The sequence below is a fragment of the Lepisosteus platostomus genome, chromosome 6 (genome assembly GCF_059453375.1).
Source record: "Lepisosteus platostomus isolate fLepPlt1 chromosome 6, fLepPlt1.hap1, whole genome shotgun sequence".
NCBI lineage: Eukaryota > Metazoa > Chordata > Actinopteri > Semionotiformes > Lepisosteidae > Lepisosteus > Lepisosteus platostomus.
Window position 1 is genome coordinate 7,742,405 of NC_142616.1, and position 17,719 is coordinate 7,760,123.

General features: G+C 39.8%; 1 protein-coding gene across 4 annotated transcripts; it reads left to right on the forward strand.

Moving 5' to 3' along the window:
- The first annotated feature begins 227 nt into the window (after nt 1–227).
- On the forward strand, nt 228–16,301 carry LOC148659988 (SLAM family member 5-like). Of its 4 annotated transcripts, XM_088634011.1 has the most exons (7): nt 228–245; nt 4,639–4,717; nt 11,194–11,514; nt 12,124–12,388; nt 12,996–13,123; nt 14,178–14,221; nt 14,636–16,301. In XM_088634011.1, exons 2-7 carry the CDS (start codon nt 4,669–4,671, stop codon nt 14,768–14,770), a joined length of 942 nt encoding a protein of 313 aa, XP_088490137.1. In that variant the 5' UTR covers nt 228–245; nt 4,639–4,668; the 3' UTR covers nt 14,771–16,301. The 4 variants fall into 4 exon arrangements, with proteins under 4 accessions (XP_088490137.1, XP_088490135.1, XP_088490136.1 ...); XM_088634009.1 differs by lacking the exon at nt 228–245 and having other exon boundaries at nt 4,521–4,717; XM_088634010.1 differs by lacking the exon at nt 228–245 and having other exon boundaries at nt 4,521–4,717; nt 12,124–12,384; nt 12,992–13,123.
- Nucleotides 16,302–17,719: the final 1,418 nt, after the last annotated feature.

The window sequence follows — 17,719 nt, forward strand, 5'->3', positions numbered from 1 at the left end:
TTTACTTTTAAATGTTAGTTTGCATAAATAAGATTCATTTTAAACTCTGCAAATGAACATTTTTAATCATCCTGTGCCTTTCTTACCCATGCTCTCCCAGAGCTACCATACATGTATCCATTCTTGATAGGAAAATAATGCCTGTCATTTCAGGTAAAAGCAGTGAGTCCAAGAACGCACCAGTGATCACTGGCGTAGCAAGTGAGATCGGCGCCATCTTGTTCATCTCTTTTCTGTACATCTAAGTACGTGTTAGAGCTGCTAATTAAGGTGCTCTCTGTTCTCTGATACCATTACTCTACACCAATACCATTTTTCATTCAAACCTCTGTTTATATATATACAGATCCAGCTATTCAAAGTGCGCGAGGTATGCTGCCTTAAATCGTGGTGGACGTGGCGCAATGTACCGCATCATACCGCATGTTTTTTTAGGATAATAGTATCCGGAATCACCTTGTAAAACCACCAGGTGGAGCTAATAAAGCTTAATGTCTCATGTACAGAATTGGAGCTGTCGCCAGAAAAACGCCCGATTTCACATCCCGGTCACTGCTGAGGGACAATCTTTTTCCAATTAAGAATTTAAGTTGGTTACTCTTTAAACTTTTAAGTATTTTAAACCGTGTATTACAGCATGTTAAACATTAAAAAGTCAGTGTATTTTATAAAAGCAAGATTGCTCAGTTGGACAAAAGTACACAACCTTCCACCTTCATCATAAATAAATTAATTATGCTTAATATTTTATGCATCAAAAGTCTTTAACTTGGTAACTTACAGTGGGTTCTGGTTTTAATGTGCTTTTTCTAACATTATTATGCTTATATTCTGTATTTCATAAAAAGTTATAATGTTTTATCCTTTTCTAAGAATACGTAGTAAGAACACCACTTGCCGTTACTGTAAAAAGAAAAATGTTGTAGTGATTTAACATCACTTGATAGTTATATTAATATGGAATTGTGTAACTAAGCAGCTAAAGTATCAAAATTGGACATTTTGAAAACATTTTGACATTCGTTTCTTTTTAAAAAAACTTATATTGTCCTTGTAGTGGTAATGAGCACTGTAATGTAGCGAGCTGCACCCAGGCAGTTCAAAACGTGATAAGAGCATTACTTCGGTTTGTTTCTCATATAGCCGAATGCATAAAAATAGTCCACTATTATAGCTTATTTTGAACATGATGTATCTCTTTCAGGTTTACATCCGAATTTAGAAAAATCTAGATTTTGTCATAATCCAAATGTCAGCAGCCAGTAATCAGCCAACAATTTAACTTGGAATTTAAAAAAAGGGTTTAAACTACTCTATATGGTACTATATAGAACTGAACCTGGTCCATCAGCGTCATTTAACAGGGAACCAGCTGGATGAATTATTATATGTGATGGTTTTGTGTTTAAGGATTTCTTCGTGGAAATCTTTAAATTAAACGAGGGAGGGGGGAAGGATTATTTTTTTACAATTGTCAGTAATTGGGGAACAGCTTACTAACACGATGGGCAAATGATTTTTTAATTTTTAAAAACTAAAAAAAAAAAAGATACAATGACGTGTTCCTGCCTAACTCAAACATTGCATGACTTTCAAAGCTGTAAAAAAAATGGTTTCGATCAGTGGTTCTCAAACTGTGGTACACGTACCAGAAGTGGTACGCAGAGCGCCGCCAGCTGGTATACCATATGACCCTGGAACTTTGTTGTGTGTGCTGAAAATCGGGACGGGTTTTCATATTTTCTATTTTAATACGTGTCCAATACGCAGCCCACGTACTACGATACAGCGTGCACTAATACTTGAGTGGGCACAGAGCTACAATGTAATTCTACTCCATTCTATAGGAATGCGTGCTACGAACGTAAGTGACCAATTGTATTTAAAAAAGCTATCTCAAGCAAATAGGGAGGTAGGAGAATGTGTGTGATTTTGGAACACCGCCAATCTTGTAAGCACGGGAAAGCATAGAAATGTGTGCTACGAACGCTGGTAATCTTGTGAGCACGGGAAAGCATGATACAGTAGATAACAGAAAAATATTTAAGAACTGTTCTAGGCTACTTTTGAGAAAAATACACAGAGCGTCCCTGTGTTTCGCTCCCATGCGCATGAAATAAAAACTTCTTTTAACTTCTGAGACAGACTCCTGAAACGGAAACAGGGAAAAATGCAAGCTTGCGGATTGCTAAAGCAGGTAAGCCCCTCACTATTTTTGAAGAACCTTGTTTACCATTGGCAAAAGAGCTGACATGTATTATGTGTGGAGAAAAAGCTGCTAAACAGCTCGACCTGCTGCCCCCTCTGAAAGACACAATCACTTATAGAATTATTGAAATGGCGGATGATATCAAAAGTACGCTGGTAGAGCGCGTTAAGATGAGCAGATGCTTTTCACTGCAATTAGATGAGTCTGTAGTTGATTTGGCCAGTTTGCTCGCTTACGTTGGATACTAGTTTGAGGGTATGTCCCATGAGTACTTTCTGTTCGGTAAGCCGCTACCAACAGGAACTACAGGAGAGCACATATTTCAGCTTCTGAATGAATTTATTGAAGAGAATGGCATTGACTGGATAAAATGCGTCTGAGTTTGTACAGATGGTGCTAGAGCAATGACAAGCCGACACAGCGGTGTAGTTGCACGAATTAGAGAGGTTGCTCCAGAAATGTATGGACGCAATGCAACATCCACCGTGAGACCTTTGCCATCAAGAAAATGCCTGACGATTTAAAATTATGTAAGGCTCTGTTGTGAATTGTATCAAGGCTCGAAAAATGAATTCACATCTGCGTTGCTCGACTAAGCAGGCAAACCCCTCTCACTGACATGGTGCTTTTTTATTGTTTATTTTTATTTGTTGTTGTTGTCATGCCCTCTGCAGCCAGAGGGCGCTCCTTCTCTGTCCTGTCCCTAGTTTCCGGTCTGCTGTCCTTCCTGTCCCTCTCTTTCCCTTGGGCTATATATTTCCGGGTCTTGCACTCTGTCTTCGCTCAGCATTGACGTTCGGATGTCCTGAGACCTGCCTAGCACCAGGGCGCCCCACATCCGCTCCCTGAGGGCATAGGTTTGTATACGGCATTCCTGAACTCTTTGCACTATGAACCCTGACCTTTTTCCCGTCTCGCCGCTAAGCATATGGGTTTTTTTCCGCTCTCCTGCTCCCCACGGTTAGTCCCTTTGGACGTCCGTGACAGTTGTTCCTGTTTTTTTTTTCTGTAAAGTGCTTTGAGAAGCCACCTTTAAAGGCGCTATATCAAATAAAGTTTATTATTATAATATTTATTATATGTGTATGTGAGTGTGTGTGCACGCATGCTCATGTTGGTCATTGAGGTTTTCTGTGGTTTCTATGAGAAGATGACTTGGAGGTGGTATGTGGATGCTTTGGTTTGATCAGGGGTGGTACTTGGTCCAAAAAGTTTGAGAACCACTGATTTAGAAGATCAATTACTGTATAGCTAATAATGAGTGAGTCTCTACTAAATATTCTAAATGCTTTTATAATACTTGACTGTTGGTCTTTAGTAATACTTTGTTGAATTTAGTAATACTTTGTTGAATTCATTCATAATATGATTCATATTCATTTAGAATAATAAAACTTATTTATAAAGCACCTTTCCAAATCTGAGGATGCTGTACGAGTGGCAATTAATTATTGCTGTAATCCAGAGCAAGTGGAAGAGTTTAACCTGTGAATGAATTAAACTGAGCTAAGGTTTGCCTGATGCAAATTATTAAGTTTAAAATATATCAAAGAAATGTACAGTATATTTGAATAAAGCTTTTATTGTAACTGTGTCCATCACCGAAAAGCCAGAGTTACAAAATTGCAAGTCAGTAAATGTAGTTCAGGTGGAGAGCTGCGTCAGCATGTGTAGTCTGCAAAGGAACAAGTAATAGGTTTACTCCACACTGAAAAGAGAAGAAAGAAAACACAACGTTTCGGCTGTGGAGCCTTCTTCGGGTGTACGAGTACACGTAAAAGCATCTTTTTATTGGAATGAAGCAATGCATATCAACTGTTTCTATTTTGTTTTTGTAGAACAATCAGAAAGCAATTTTGACAACTTGTTGGGACTCAGTGGAGAACCAACATATTCATGCAATGTTCATGCAAAGACACAAAGGGGCAGTATTGTTCCACACAAGTACAGGCAAGAGACCGTCTCATGATGAACTTGTCCCACGCTTAAATAAGTTTGGGGATTGCCATTAGTGTCCTGTTTTCTTGCCTCCTTTACTACTGGTGATTAGATCCCCTGAAATAATGTCATTAGAATTTTTCTCATTGAAATTTTTCAGCGTCTGAAACAGATCTTCTGATTTGCTGCATTTGGGGATACCCAGCAAGTATATTGAGACAAACGTTGATTTTATTCAGCTCTGGAGCAGGCTAAAGAATATAATTATTTTTGGTATTATTTTCAAAAAAAGTGTTGCAATCCTATTTCCTGTTTATAAATATCAACTAAGCAATTTTATTTTGCACACGTCAGTGTGTGGTTTCATCAAATGAAAAATGATTTTTTGGGGGAGGACAAGTTCATTATTTGCCAATTCTCAATGTCATATTGAAAGTGTGGTTTAGAAACTGTACTTTGACCGACACTGGCACTTTATTCCGTTTATTCAGAGTCACAGCCGTCTGAAGGTGCAAAGAAAAATGGAGCTGGTCCTTTTCACCTGTCTGCTCTTTCTCTGGCCAGTAGCAGGTAAAGGTGCCTTTTTGATTTTCTTTATTTAATAGTCATTGTTAAAACTTTTTCATCTATAATTCTTCGATACCAAATAACTGTCTAAACACTTGTCAGGGATTCATAGAAGTTATAAATGCAAATCTCATTGTAATCAGTTTTTGTGTACTATTATACCTTTTCCTTCTAACAATATGGTTCCAAAACTCATTTTTACTTGTTGCATTTCTAATATAGGACATACAGTATATGAGAAAAAATATTATGGATTTTTAATAAATTGGTCAAATGCTTCTTCTTTTGACTTTCTTTATTTCCTTATTTTCTATTTCCATATGGCACTTACTCTACTGGAGCAGAATATGTTTTCTTTAAATGTAAATGAACCTTTAAGCCTTATTTGAATAATTCATAATTTTTGGTCAGTTGCTTTGCAAGGCAACTTTTAGAAATGCAGTGTGTAAAAAAGGGAGCTCAGCTCATAAATGAAAATGACATTGCATTTAGTCTTTTCTGGAAAAAATACTTAAAATAATAATTGCTGTGATATTATATAGTTTATAATTTAACATTATGAAGTGACCAATAAGAAAAGTTTGTGAAGTATAGGGAGGGTTAGACTCAAGTTAGTCAGCAGCCTTAGACTCAAGTTAAATCACAGCTTCCAAATATCAATTTCAGTAGCTCAGTCAAATCCTAGTTAATGCACCATGGAGAGGAAATACACAGTTTGTTTAATGTAAGAAGCCAGGCTGAGAAAATGACAGCTTTACTGTGAATAACTCCCTCTTGTTTCACAAGGAATGAGCCAGGGAGCAGCTGCAAAGGTGAAGATGAGCTGGATGGAGGGGGGAGAGAAAAGATCCCCAGACAGGGCAAGATAATTAGAGATATTCAGGCAGTGGAGAACAGAAATGGGCAAGTTTTAAACTACACCCCCTTCCAAACCTCTGTACAAAAACACATACTGTACAAAGGTGTCGATGGCTGCTCTTGATCGTTTTTACTAAACCCTTTTGTCCCAGTCCAGTTGTTATCAAAGGCAGGTAATCTGCTGGGTTAATGAAGTTAATAATTCACACTTGAATCACGACTCAAAACAACATTGCGGGAGAACATTATCATACTTTATGCAACAACAAAATAGCTGGACCACATATTTAAAATTAAAAGGAAGAAGAAAAGTAACAGCTCTGAGAATGTTAACAGTGGTAAACTCAGAACCGAAAACAGAGAAAAGCACATGAGTCCGACACCACTAAAAATAATTGAATGTAAAAGAACATGTGAAGGGTCACCCATGCTGAAAGGTAAGAAAAAGAAACACAATGTTTCGGGTGTGGAGCCTTTTGCAATTGTGAAGGAGAGAGGGGAAGGAGCAGAAAAATAAGGCGTGGGAGAAGACAATTAAGAAGGGGTAAGGGGCAGGGAGGAGCAGTTGAGAAGGAGTATCCAAACTCATGAAGGACAGGAGAAATCTGAAAATGAGTAGAGAGGATTTATAAGGAGATGAGTCCGTGATAATTTAATGTGGCCCATTTAGATCCCTCTCTCTGAACTGAACTGGCTTCATCACTCTGCTCTCCTCCCCACTGATACCTGGTGTGTGGGGAGAGTACTGGAGCATCATCCAGGTGGGGCTGCACACTGGTGGGGGTGGAGGAGATCCCCATTACCTGTAAAGAGCTTTGAGCAGAGTGTAGAGAAAAGCGCTATATAAGTGTAAGGAATTCTTATTATTGGGATGACAATTTGTGGCTGTTGCCTGGAAGTCTTTAACGAAGCAACTTCTCTTGTGTTGTGATTTCTTTTCCTAAAGAAAAGTTTCCAATTTTTACTACATCCTCCTGGAGAGATTCATAGGCCATATCCAAATGATCTACAGTAACACCAGGTCTTGTCCTTCTAGTCACTCAATTACTATGTTGTACTGCATACTGATAGTAAATGTACACGGTAGGAGAATCATCTCATGAATTTCAGTCACATACTCACCATAAAGCTGTGATCACCAGTCCTGCAGCTTGCTTTCCACGCTTTCTGGAATACAGTATGTAGATTTGATTAGAGATTTGTTTTAAGTTGAATTCTGGGTATGAATAGTAATTAACATATCGTCCAATCACATCACTACTAAGGTCAGAACTAAGTTACCACTTGTAATTGCAGCTTTCGAAGTCAAATCAAAGCTACCCATAGCTATCATGCCCATATTGGGATTGGTCAGCAGAACTGTGGATCTTAGAACTGGGGAATCTTGGAATTCAAAAAACATTTTTAATGTAATTTGCTTTATATTTTTCCTTATATTTTGAGGGTGGCATAGCATAGTCAGTAAATCTCTTGAGTCACGACTAGTGGGTTGTGGGTTCAAGTCTCATCTGTGTGGTTTCTGTTGATAGGTACGTTGGAGGGTACAGTACATCTTTTTGTCCCCTGACATTTCTAATGTTTCAGCTTTTGCACTTGTAGTTCTGTATTTTTGTAAGTGGGAAGAAAGCGTTTGTGTTTAAATAAAAAAGGAACCAGAGAATATTACCGATAAAGGCAGTAAAAAAAAAACATTCAGGAGTACTGCCAGGAATGTCTTTTCAGTCATCATTATGTCTTTTCATTTTACCATCTTTTTCACATCTACCTACTGTATACCTGTTAGGGGAAATGTCAATAACTTAAAATATTTGCAGTTAAGAACCAAAATTAAATTGCATAGAATATATACAGTATATATTTGCTTGTGCTCCATGAGCATTGTAATTTCAAAAACAAGCTCCACATGGACAGAACTATCATACCTGTACAATATTTAGAAGTATTATAAATTTATACAAAGGAATACAAGATTTACATCAGGTCAAACAGATAGTAGAGTGAGTTAAAAATAGTTAAAAATTACTATTATTATTAAATAATTATATTTAAATATTCAATAATAAAATATAAAGATGATTAATTATTATACTGAATGCTGAGTGAAGTACATTGCAGTAATAAAAATGTAAACTTGTGTCCTACAGTATGTCATTGCTGTTTTATTCAGCTACACAGTTTAAAATGTTTTGAGTTATAGAATTCACTGTGTCAGTCTGTTGATAGGTTTAAATTCATATAACTTTCTGTGTTTCCTGATTATTATGTGAAATAACGTGACCAGGAAAAAAGGAAGAGATCAGGAAGAGAGAGAGAGAGTGCAGCAAGTGTAAACGAGACTGTTAAAAAAATAATCTGTCTACAGAGAATATCTGTCTCTATTCCAAAGTCCATCCTTTCAGGCAAAGCGTTTAACCGCCATCGCACGAACCCTACAGTTACAATAGTACTGCTCGGTTTGGGAATTGAACCCACACCCTTTCGCTTAAAAGTACCGAGACATCCCCACTTGCATTATACAGTAAAAATCTACCAGTGTACTCTGAAAACCACTTGCAGATAATTATTGAAAACATCTTTTTATCATCCTCTTCAAAACCACTAAGACTATATGATATTAACTGGTCTTAAAAAAACATTGTCTTTAGTGATTCTTGATATACAGTAACGATTAGGAAATTGTCAGGGCAGCCTCCTTCGGGTTAGCGGTTGCCCTGGGTAACCATCACATTCTCAGGGGCTCGTGGTTTTCCAGGGTTTTGCTGCTCTGACCGGATCACCTTTTGGTGATCCAAGTCAATTCGCTTATTATTCTATTCCCCCTTTTCTATCGACAGCCTAGGCTCTGCTTTGATGGGATTTTTGTTGTTTTCTTTCCCCGCCTCGCCCAGATTTGACCTAGCGCTATTTGCCCTCTTCACATTCCCGTGCTGAGCTAGACAGTCTTTTTTCTGCACATAAGTACCTGCCGTCTGCTGGATGACGGTGAGATCGCAGACGTCTTCCCTGTGACAAACGGAGTAAAACAGGAGTGTGTGCTCGCCTCAGCACTGTTCAGCATGATGTTCTCAGCCATGCAGTTAGACGCTTTTCGCAACAGTGAGGAAGGCACCCACATCAGATACAGGACAGGGTGAAGGAGGTGGTCATCGGGGACTTCCTTTTTGTCGATGACTGCACACTCAATGCCGCCAGCGAGCAGGACATGCAAGCCAGCATGGACAGGTCCTATGCAGCATGCAACAACTTCGGTCTCACAATCAGCACACAAAAAGACAGAAGCGATGTACCAGCCTGCCTCCCGGTAAGCCCCATCAGAAACCCTGCATCACAGCCAAGGGATTGACACTCAACGCCTTAGATAGCTTCACCTATCTGGGCAGGAATCTATCCAGGCATGTGAACATAGATGAAGAAATTAACTGCAGAATTGCTAAGGCCAGCAGTGCAGGTTGCAAGCCAACTTCTGGGAATGTACAAGTATTAGTCTCAACACAAAGCTGAAAGTCTACCAGGCTATAGTACTACCAATGCTACTTTATGCATGCAAACGATGGACCATCTACAGCAGACACGTCAGACAATTGAATCACGTCCACATGACGTGCCTACGCAAAGTGCTGAAAATCAGGTGGCATGATAAGATCCCTGACACAGGGGTCTGGACAGGCACAGGTCAGCACAACATTCACACCCTGCTGCAGAAGACTCGGGCCAGATGGGCTGGACATGTCCTACACATGGACAATGAGCGTCTTCCCAAGAAGCTCTTGTACGGTGAACCGGCAGAGGGAAAACACCCAGTTGGGAGACCCAGGATGCGCTTTAAGGACAATCCATGTCCATGGCTTTTCACTAAACCTCCATGAAAAGCCTAGGAATCTCCGCCGGCATCAGGGAAAGCCTGGCATCTGATCGCACAGCATGGCGCAGCCCAATCCTCAAAGGAACAGGTGCTGCAGAAAAAATGACGCATAGCCGAGGCCGAAAGTATGCATGAGACATGAAAAAGCCAGAGCTGTCAGCGCCTCCACCGCAGCAAACACTGGTCTTACACGCCGTATTTGTGGTAGAGACATCCGTGCCCAGATTAGAATCATCAGCCACCTCAGGACACATTTTAATCAATCTTAATAATCTCTTGATAGTCATGGTCTTCATCGACATTGATGGATGAACAAATGAAGTACCAGCCTCATGACGGCCCCGAATTCCATTTCTCTCTCTTTTTTTTACAAGGCTCGTTATTCAGTTTCTCCGTGCCGAAGCCCCCATTATTTTTATTATATCAGGACGCTCGCCAATTGGTTTCGTCGTTCCCACGGGCTTTGCGGCAGTTATTTTTTTCCCCTTCACCCTGCACTTCACCCTTGGCAGCGGTTTTCAGCTCCGGCGTCACCCAGTGCACTAAGCCAGCCCTTGCTCTGCGCAGCCGTCTCTGCAGCCTCCCCAGAGCTTCTCCCTGCGCTTCAGCCTCAAGTCAGCTCTGGCTCCGCGCGGTAGTCTCAGCAGCCTCAAGTCTGCCCCTCGAAGAACTCCTTTCCCAGGAAGCCCGCAACTCAGTTTCTCCCATACACGGGACTGTGTTTTCTGACCGGCTGATTCTGTCAGACAGCAGCCTTGGCTCTAGTCTTCCTCTCTGCGCAGCGGCCTCAGCTCCCAGCATCACCTGGCACTCCAGCCTCTGCTCCTGTGTCGTCCGGCGCTCCCAGCTGACTCTCGGCCTCCCACGGCACAGCACGGCTTCGGCTGCTAGCCTGCGCCCTGCATCGACCTGAGACGGCAGCCTCTATTCCAGCCAGCACCTTTTCTATACTTTTTTTTCACTACTTACCGTGTCGACCCTCCAGTTTGCCGACCTGCGCTATTAGGGCTTTTTCCATACCCTAGACCCCCTTTTTCCAACCGGCTTTGTGCAACAGCCTTTTTTCGCTGGGGATGTAGTTCGTATGGCTTCTCCTGGGATCATCACTCCCCCCCCCATTACTGGCCAGCCTGGGCTGATCAGCCCCGTCAGCCGGTAACTCATTCTCCTTTTCACGCTTCACTTTTCCCTCTCCGGTCTCTTGCACTGGGGTTCTGACAAATCACCAGCTACAACATTACAGAAAGTTTTTCACTGATACAGTATTTGCGTTGAAGATATAATATTCCTATTTATACTAGAATATCTTGATCTATTAGGGGCTATTTTATGTGTTCAAGCTGTATAAATAGCTGCAGTACAAGTAGCAATATTAGTGCTTCTCCTATTCTGATATTTGTACATTTCTTAAGCTATGCAGAACTAATCATTTGTAGTGTTTATGTTTTGGAAACAGTTACCCATATCTTGTATCATGTAAGTATGCTTTAATTATTCAACCATACAACTGGCAAATCAGTTTTGGAATTTCAAAAGTATGCACCACACAAGAAGGAGTAAATACCTTTAAAAAATGACACTGACCACATGAAGACATGAAAAATTTGAAGGACTGCTGCTATTTTTAAGACAGCTTGGTTATTCAATCTATAATGTTCATTGATACATTGATCCTCTCTCTCTATACATACACTATATACAGTATAGACATTTAAGGCTGAAATTATGTATAAAGCTAATATTGTTTTTCCATTTCCAGGTACTGAATCTGAACAAGTAATTGACCGCTATGGTTTAAAAGGAAAGCCTTACCTTCTGGATGTGGAAGGAGTGAAGCCAGCAGAAAACAGAAAATTTTACTGGAGGTTCAACACTTCTAAAACTATACTGGAATACACATTCAAGATTGATTATCTCGACATTTTTCCTCACTATGAGAGTAAAGTGATGTTTTTTAAGACAAACTTTTTGCTACAAATTAATAAACTGGAGGAATCAGATAATGGATTTTACACAGCAATAATACAAGACAAAGAAGGAACTGACAAAAGCATTGTAACTTACAGATTAATCCCCCAAGGTACATGTTTTAACCTTATAAATGTTACAGTTATGTGGTTTCTGTGGACATATGTTTTTGTTCTGACTTCAGTTCAGTAGACAATATGAAGTCTAGAATCAAAATAGACCATTGAGACAAATATGCAACCAGAAATTATTCCTTCACTGTGTCTGTTGCTTTCAGTGACACAGCTCTGACAACATTTCAGCATGGGGTATCACTTCAGGATTGACTACAACTCTTCCACTAACTTGGGTTAACCTTTATCATTTCTTGTAATATGATTATCTGATAAGATCTGAATTTTGCTGTGTGACCAAATCCCAAAAGGGAATCATATGACCTTGCAGGGGCCTGTGAGCTTGTGTTAGTGTGAGACACCATTGCAAGCAGCTGTTCTTTTAAATGGATACTAATACAGTAGGAGTCTGAGTCTTGCAGAGAGTGAGACTATCAGACTCAAGTGGGTGTGATGTAAAACAGCGTTCACAGTCCTTATTCTACCTGTGCTGGTACTGGGGTCATGGCATTGATCAGCAAGTGGTCAGGTCACCCAGCAATGAAAGCATTCAAAGCAAACCAATATACCCGTCGTATCAAATTAATCAACCACTTGTTGCATTGTAGATTCTGTGATTAAACCAGAGTTAAAGGTGAAGTCAGCTTCAGCCAGTGAAGAGCGCTGCAACATCTCTGCTACATGCACTGTCGGTCAAGACAATTCTGTGTCCTACAATTGCCAGCAGACGCATTGCACTGAAGTGAGACGAGACTACATAGAGTCGGATGCCCTGGAAATCGTTGTCACTGTAGAGAACAGCAGTATTGTGTGCAAGGCCAGCAACCGAGTCAGCAAAGAGTCTCATTGGTTGGCTTTAAAAGATGTCTGTAAGTATGGCAAAAACACCATCATTCACGTTGAGCCTGTGAATTCGGTATCTGCATTCTAAGTGCAAGTTATTAGTTTTGCAAGGAAGGCCAGTTTATGGAATATTTAAATGTGCAAGGTTACAAAAAGCATCAGAATCACTGTGCAGTTTGAGAGCGGCTAGTATTACTGTATGTTCCTCTTCTATACAGCTTCTATACTTCTATACAGAATACATTATTTAAGAGTAATGAAACTGAACATTTATCATGGGTATCCATGTTTATCTTCTACTCAGTAAAAATCCCTCCATGGTTTTGTTTGATCTTTTCCCGCTAACTTGCAGTATTTAGTGTTGCAGCACAAAGTACTGTATGAAAACCTCTATTCCGAAGAAGATGATGGATGTCTTCAACCTTGACGGAAAGTGATGAGAATAGTTTGAGAGAACAGCTTTGATTTAGGTTGTATAAATGAGATGTATTTTAACCTCTGTTCATGTACTGTTACAACAGCCGGTGCCTTAATTACCAGTGTTCTTTCACAGCTACTGCACCTGTAAGGAAATAATGTACTTGTTTCCGTTATTGATGAGAAAACAGTATCTGACAGTATCTGTCATTTCAGGTAGAAACAGCGAGCCCCACAATGCAGCAGTGATCATTGGTGTGGCGAGTGGGATCAGTGTTGTCGTGACCTTCTTTGTTCTGAGCATCATCTATGTATGTGTTAAAAAAAATCATAGCGCTACTAATCAAGGTACTAATCTGCCATGCTACTGCCTCAACGTGTCTGACCATTAAAGTGAATGATGTGTGCATGATGTACAGTATAACAGTGAATTTGCTACTGTTACTACTCATGCGTGGAATGCTCTACTTTTGTGACATGTAACAGAAAAAACAAAACCGACATTTAACAGGCCGAGGAAATGCTACCATCTGCTATGAATTTCTACTAACCTTCTCTGTTTTTACCTTGTTTAACAAAATTATTGAAGACTACATTTTAAACTGGAATATTTTTCTAGAAGACATCTCGACTTTCTAAGATTTACTATAGATGACATTTAAAATGAACAGGAAGGCCCACAAAGGCCAAAGCAAAAATGTGTTGTCTGTTACTCTCTTCCTCTTAAATGTCTGTGTGGTATTAACCTCTAATTATCATCCCTCCATTGATAAAGGGTACAATTGCACATTTTACCATTTGTCCACAGCCCAGTTTGTTTACCACAGCAACATCATAGCACAAAAACAACTTAGTTTAACCCTTATATCTATACATAATATATACCGCAATACAAACACTATCAGCCTTCAGATAGACAGCTGAATAAGGAACTCCTCACAGAACTTGAATGTCTTTGGTTATGCCCTTGCAATATACAGTATACAGTACATATATCAGATATTTGAAATAGTGTAGAAACAGTATACTGTATATTACCATGACCGGTTCTGCTCATGAGTATTTTACACTATTTTCATTACGAAAAATATAAGCGCACCAATAACAAATAGAATAGTATCATCTCATTTTCTGTTTAAGTTTCATTATGTCACTTTGCAGAAAAATCTGAAAAACTGGACATGATAAATTAACTGAAACGTTTGAAGTTACTATAAGTATATAAGAGACACACGTACTGTATTTCCGATCAGACATGTGTACTGTATGTTTGTTAGATACATGGCTGATTCCTTGATATTTTACTGTATGCCTGCCCTTTGAGAAAGACATTATATTCATTTCTTTGCAGTTTTGGTTTTGCTTTGTTTCTAACTTGTCTCCTTTTTCCTGAACTGCTCAGATGGAAATCTAGAGGACATCTACACTACATATTCTACGGTACAGGTATTCGTCTCCTTCCTCTTATTATATCTGGTACTAAAAACGGTAGCAGCAGGAGTGGTACACATTACACAAGATTCCTGATGAATTACTGTACATTCCTAATTCATTTGTTCCTAAATGTCCTAATCTAAAGCAAATTATCCATATCAAAATGGTAATCATGGAAATATCACACTAAACAAAACTATCAAAAAACACGGGAAAAATGAACTTTAAAAATATAATTGTGATAATATTCATGATCATTTTTTATAAAGACTATATAAAACATGTAATTACTAAGTATTTTGTGAATGAGTTGAAAGCCATGATCGCCTTTTCCGTCTAAGGCTTTGAACTCTCCGATGGAGAAAACCTGACAATTTGCTGAGCGTGTGATTGTAATTCTGGATCTTTGTTTTCCTTTCTGAGAAGGAAACTGCTGTGCCCCCTCCTGTTGAGACTCTGTATGCAACTGTGGGACCAGCAGGAGGTCAGAGAAAACCAGTGGAACATCCTGAGGAGACGACCATATATTGTACTGTACAGGGGGCTCACATGAACTCTTAGTGTTCAGCTGAGGACTGGGTGATCTGTGAAAAACAGGTTTGGAGACCACACAGACCTTCCACCTGATCCCGTTTCACTTTGACCTTCTTTTGGAAATCCTGTGAATGTCCTGAGGATTGAACATCACGGTTCGAGATTTGCTTCCTCACTTGAGAAAACCAGCAAGCCAGTGCTAGAACCGGCATTCGAAAACAGTCGCTGAAATGAGACAAAGTAACGAGGATGTTACAGCTGTCAGATGATTTAAGTAGATTCTCATATCATGTTCATTACTGGTGGAAAATGTTATTTTCAATAGAAGAGACCTGTTATGGGATCCGGGTGCTGTCCATTGCCTAGAGGTTCACAGATCACCACCGAAAAGATCTAGTGCATCTTAGAATCCACACTCATGCATTCTAAATGAACCCTGGATCTCCTTCAGAAATCTTCTACAAACGTAGACTAAAACACCTTGTTACCTAATAGTATACATGTCAGAAATGAATTCCCGGCTCCCGGATGATGTTACTTATGACAAAATCTCCTTGTGCTCCTTACGCTGAACGTCTATAGCAGAACGTGGAGAAAAGGTCATTGGTCAGGTGCTGTCAGGTGTGAACAAACTCAAAGTGTTAACAATTTTCTGTGCAATCGTTTCTGACTTGAGAGCTGCACCAGTGTCCACAGTGTGGCTTAAAATTAATCAGATTTTCAATCAGAGAACCTCTCCCTGCCTTTTAACCCCAATGTGGTTTAACGCAGATTCGACTATTAAGAAACACAGATTTTCTTTTCAGCCTGGCAATAAAAAGTTGACCAACTTTTTTCATTCGGTTAATATTGGGCAATCAACTCCCTTCCATGAACAGATTTGTCACTTTGTCTCATTATTAGTAAATTCATTATCAGCACACGTTCCTGATAGTATCACCAATCCTAGCAAAAAAGGTTAGTCTGCTTAACTGGAAGGACATAATATCCCTCTCCCAGTGGCTCCCATTACCGGAAGACACCCAGAAGCTGCACAAATCAATAATTTGATTATAAAGAGATTTGAAAACCCTTTATTCACCACCTCCACAATTACTGAAATTGATGCTAAAATTTCATTCTACATTTGGTAATTACCTTTTAAGTCAGACTGTATCACGAAAATACTGTATGAACTTTTCCAGCTTCATATCAGACCCCTCTGCTACCCCCCTGCCCCCAGCCACACTATGTCTTAAGTAGCCTATATTTTTATATCTTGGTGAGCGTTGTGTGTGCTATTGATGGGTAATGAGCAATGTATGTGGTCTTGTAAGTGTTCTGTATTTAATTTCTAAAATAAAGATGGTCAGAAGAAACCACAGGAAATAAAAGCACAGATATTTTAATTGCCCTCCAGTCCTTTCTATTATGGTTTCCTGGCTGTGCTATATTTTCCTTTCACAGGTATCAACTTTTATCTATGGAATTTAAAGTTGAATGAAGAAAATAGACTTCCAACATAGTTGTAAGCAAACGTTTTTGTTGCGGACAATAAAGATGTTGGGCTTAACATTGATCTTGGGCGTTTTGTCATTGATGTAAAAGCAGGCTTTCATATTTAGCCCTACTGCTGATTGGTGTCATCACATATTATGACGTCAGTTTCAAAAGAGAATGTGTCTATTGTAGAGCATGCAAGAGATATCTGTCTCACCAAACTTCACAATCTTAATAAATGTCAAATAAATATCACGATATGAATATTCCAGTATAAGGTTACACGCATTACGTTTCTAATTTTCTCATCTGAACGTATAGATAAATCCTGTGACCAACAGACAAAAACTTAAATCGCCTTTTATTCCACAGATATCCATGGCAGTCTGGTCAGAATTACAGACCAGAACCAGAATGAGACACCTTTTTGTAGCGATATAAACAAACTTAATAAGTTACAGCCTAGACTCAGCTTTTTCCATGAGCTCTCCTTGAAATGGAAGCTCAATAAAAGATCTGTGCTGATGATTTAAGTGTGCACTGAAAATCATAATCATCCCTCAATTTAAAAATGACACGTAAATTAAAACTGTCTTCAAAGTTGCCTCAACAGACTTATAACCCCCTTTATTTTAATGTTCTTCTAAGTAGAACATGACCAACTGTGGCTTTAGTACAGACTGTCACATTTCTCATAATGAAAAATCATTCTCATTATTGTATATGTCACAGAGAACAAAAGTGTCTTTCTTCCTCTGTGTTAGTTCCCCTAAAGATTTTTTTCCAGAATACAGTTCGCTGTTGTGACACAGGAGAAAGTATCAGAACAGCAGGGAAAACTCTTGTGACACTTGCCACAAGATTTGTGTATCCCTTGGATCTGACACTGTATATAATAATAATAATAATAATTGCTTACACTTATATAGCGCTTTTCTGGACACTCCACTCAAAGCGCTTTACAGGTAATGGGGATCCCCTCCACCACCAACAGTGTGCAGCCCCACCTGGATGATGCTCCAGTACTCTCACCACACACCAGCTCTCAGTGGGGAGGAGAGCAGAGTGATGAAGCCAGTTCAGAGAGGGGGATTGGTAAAGGCCAATGGGAAATTTGGCCAGGACACTGGGGTTACACCCCTACTCTTTTCAAGAAACGCTCTGGGATTTTTAATGACCACAGAGAGTCAGGACCTCGATTTTACGTCTCATCCGAAGGACGGCACCTGCTTACAGTATGGTGTCCCACACAAACCGCAGGGTGAGCGCCACCTGCTGGTCCCACTAACACCTCTTCCAGCAGCAACCTGAGCTTTCCCAGGAGTCTCCCATCCAGGTACTGACCAGGCTCACACCTGCTGAGCTCCAGTGGGGCTGCGGGCTGTGAGCTGCAGGGTGACATGGCTGCTGGCGTCGAGCCTGTAGGTGTGTATGTCACAGGAGCCTGTATCTGCTTTAATATTGTTTCTGTTAACAGTCTATGAATACACATTGCAA

What these genes read in the sequence shown, in the direction of transcription:
- LOC148659988 (XM_088634011.1), top strand. Translation starts at nt 4,669, where the DNA reads ATGGAGCTGGTCCTTTTCACCTGTCTGCTCTTTCTCTGGCCAGTAGCA. An exon ending in GCTTTAAAAGATGTCTGTAA is followed by an intron (nt 12,389 to 12,995) that starts GTATGGCAAAAA and finishes CATTTCAGGTAG; the next exon opens with AAACAGCGAGCCCCACAATG. An exon ending in TCATAGCGCTACTAATCAAG is followed by an intron (nt 13,124 to 14,177) that starts GTACTAATCTGC and finishes TGAACTGCTCAG; the next exon opens with ATGGAAATCTAGAGGACATC.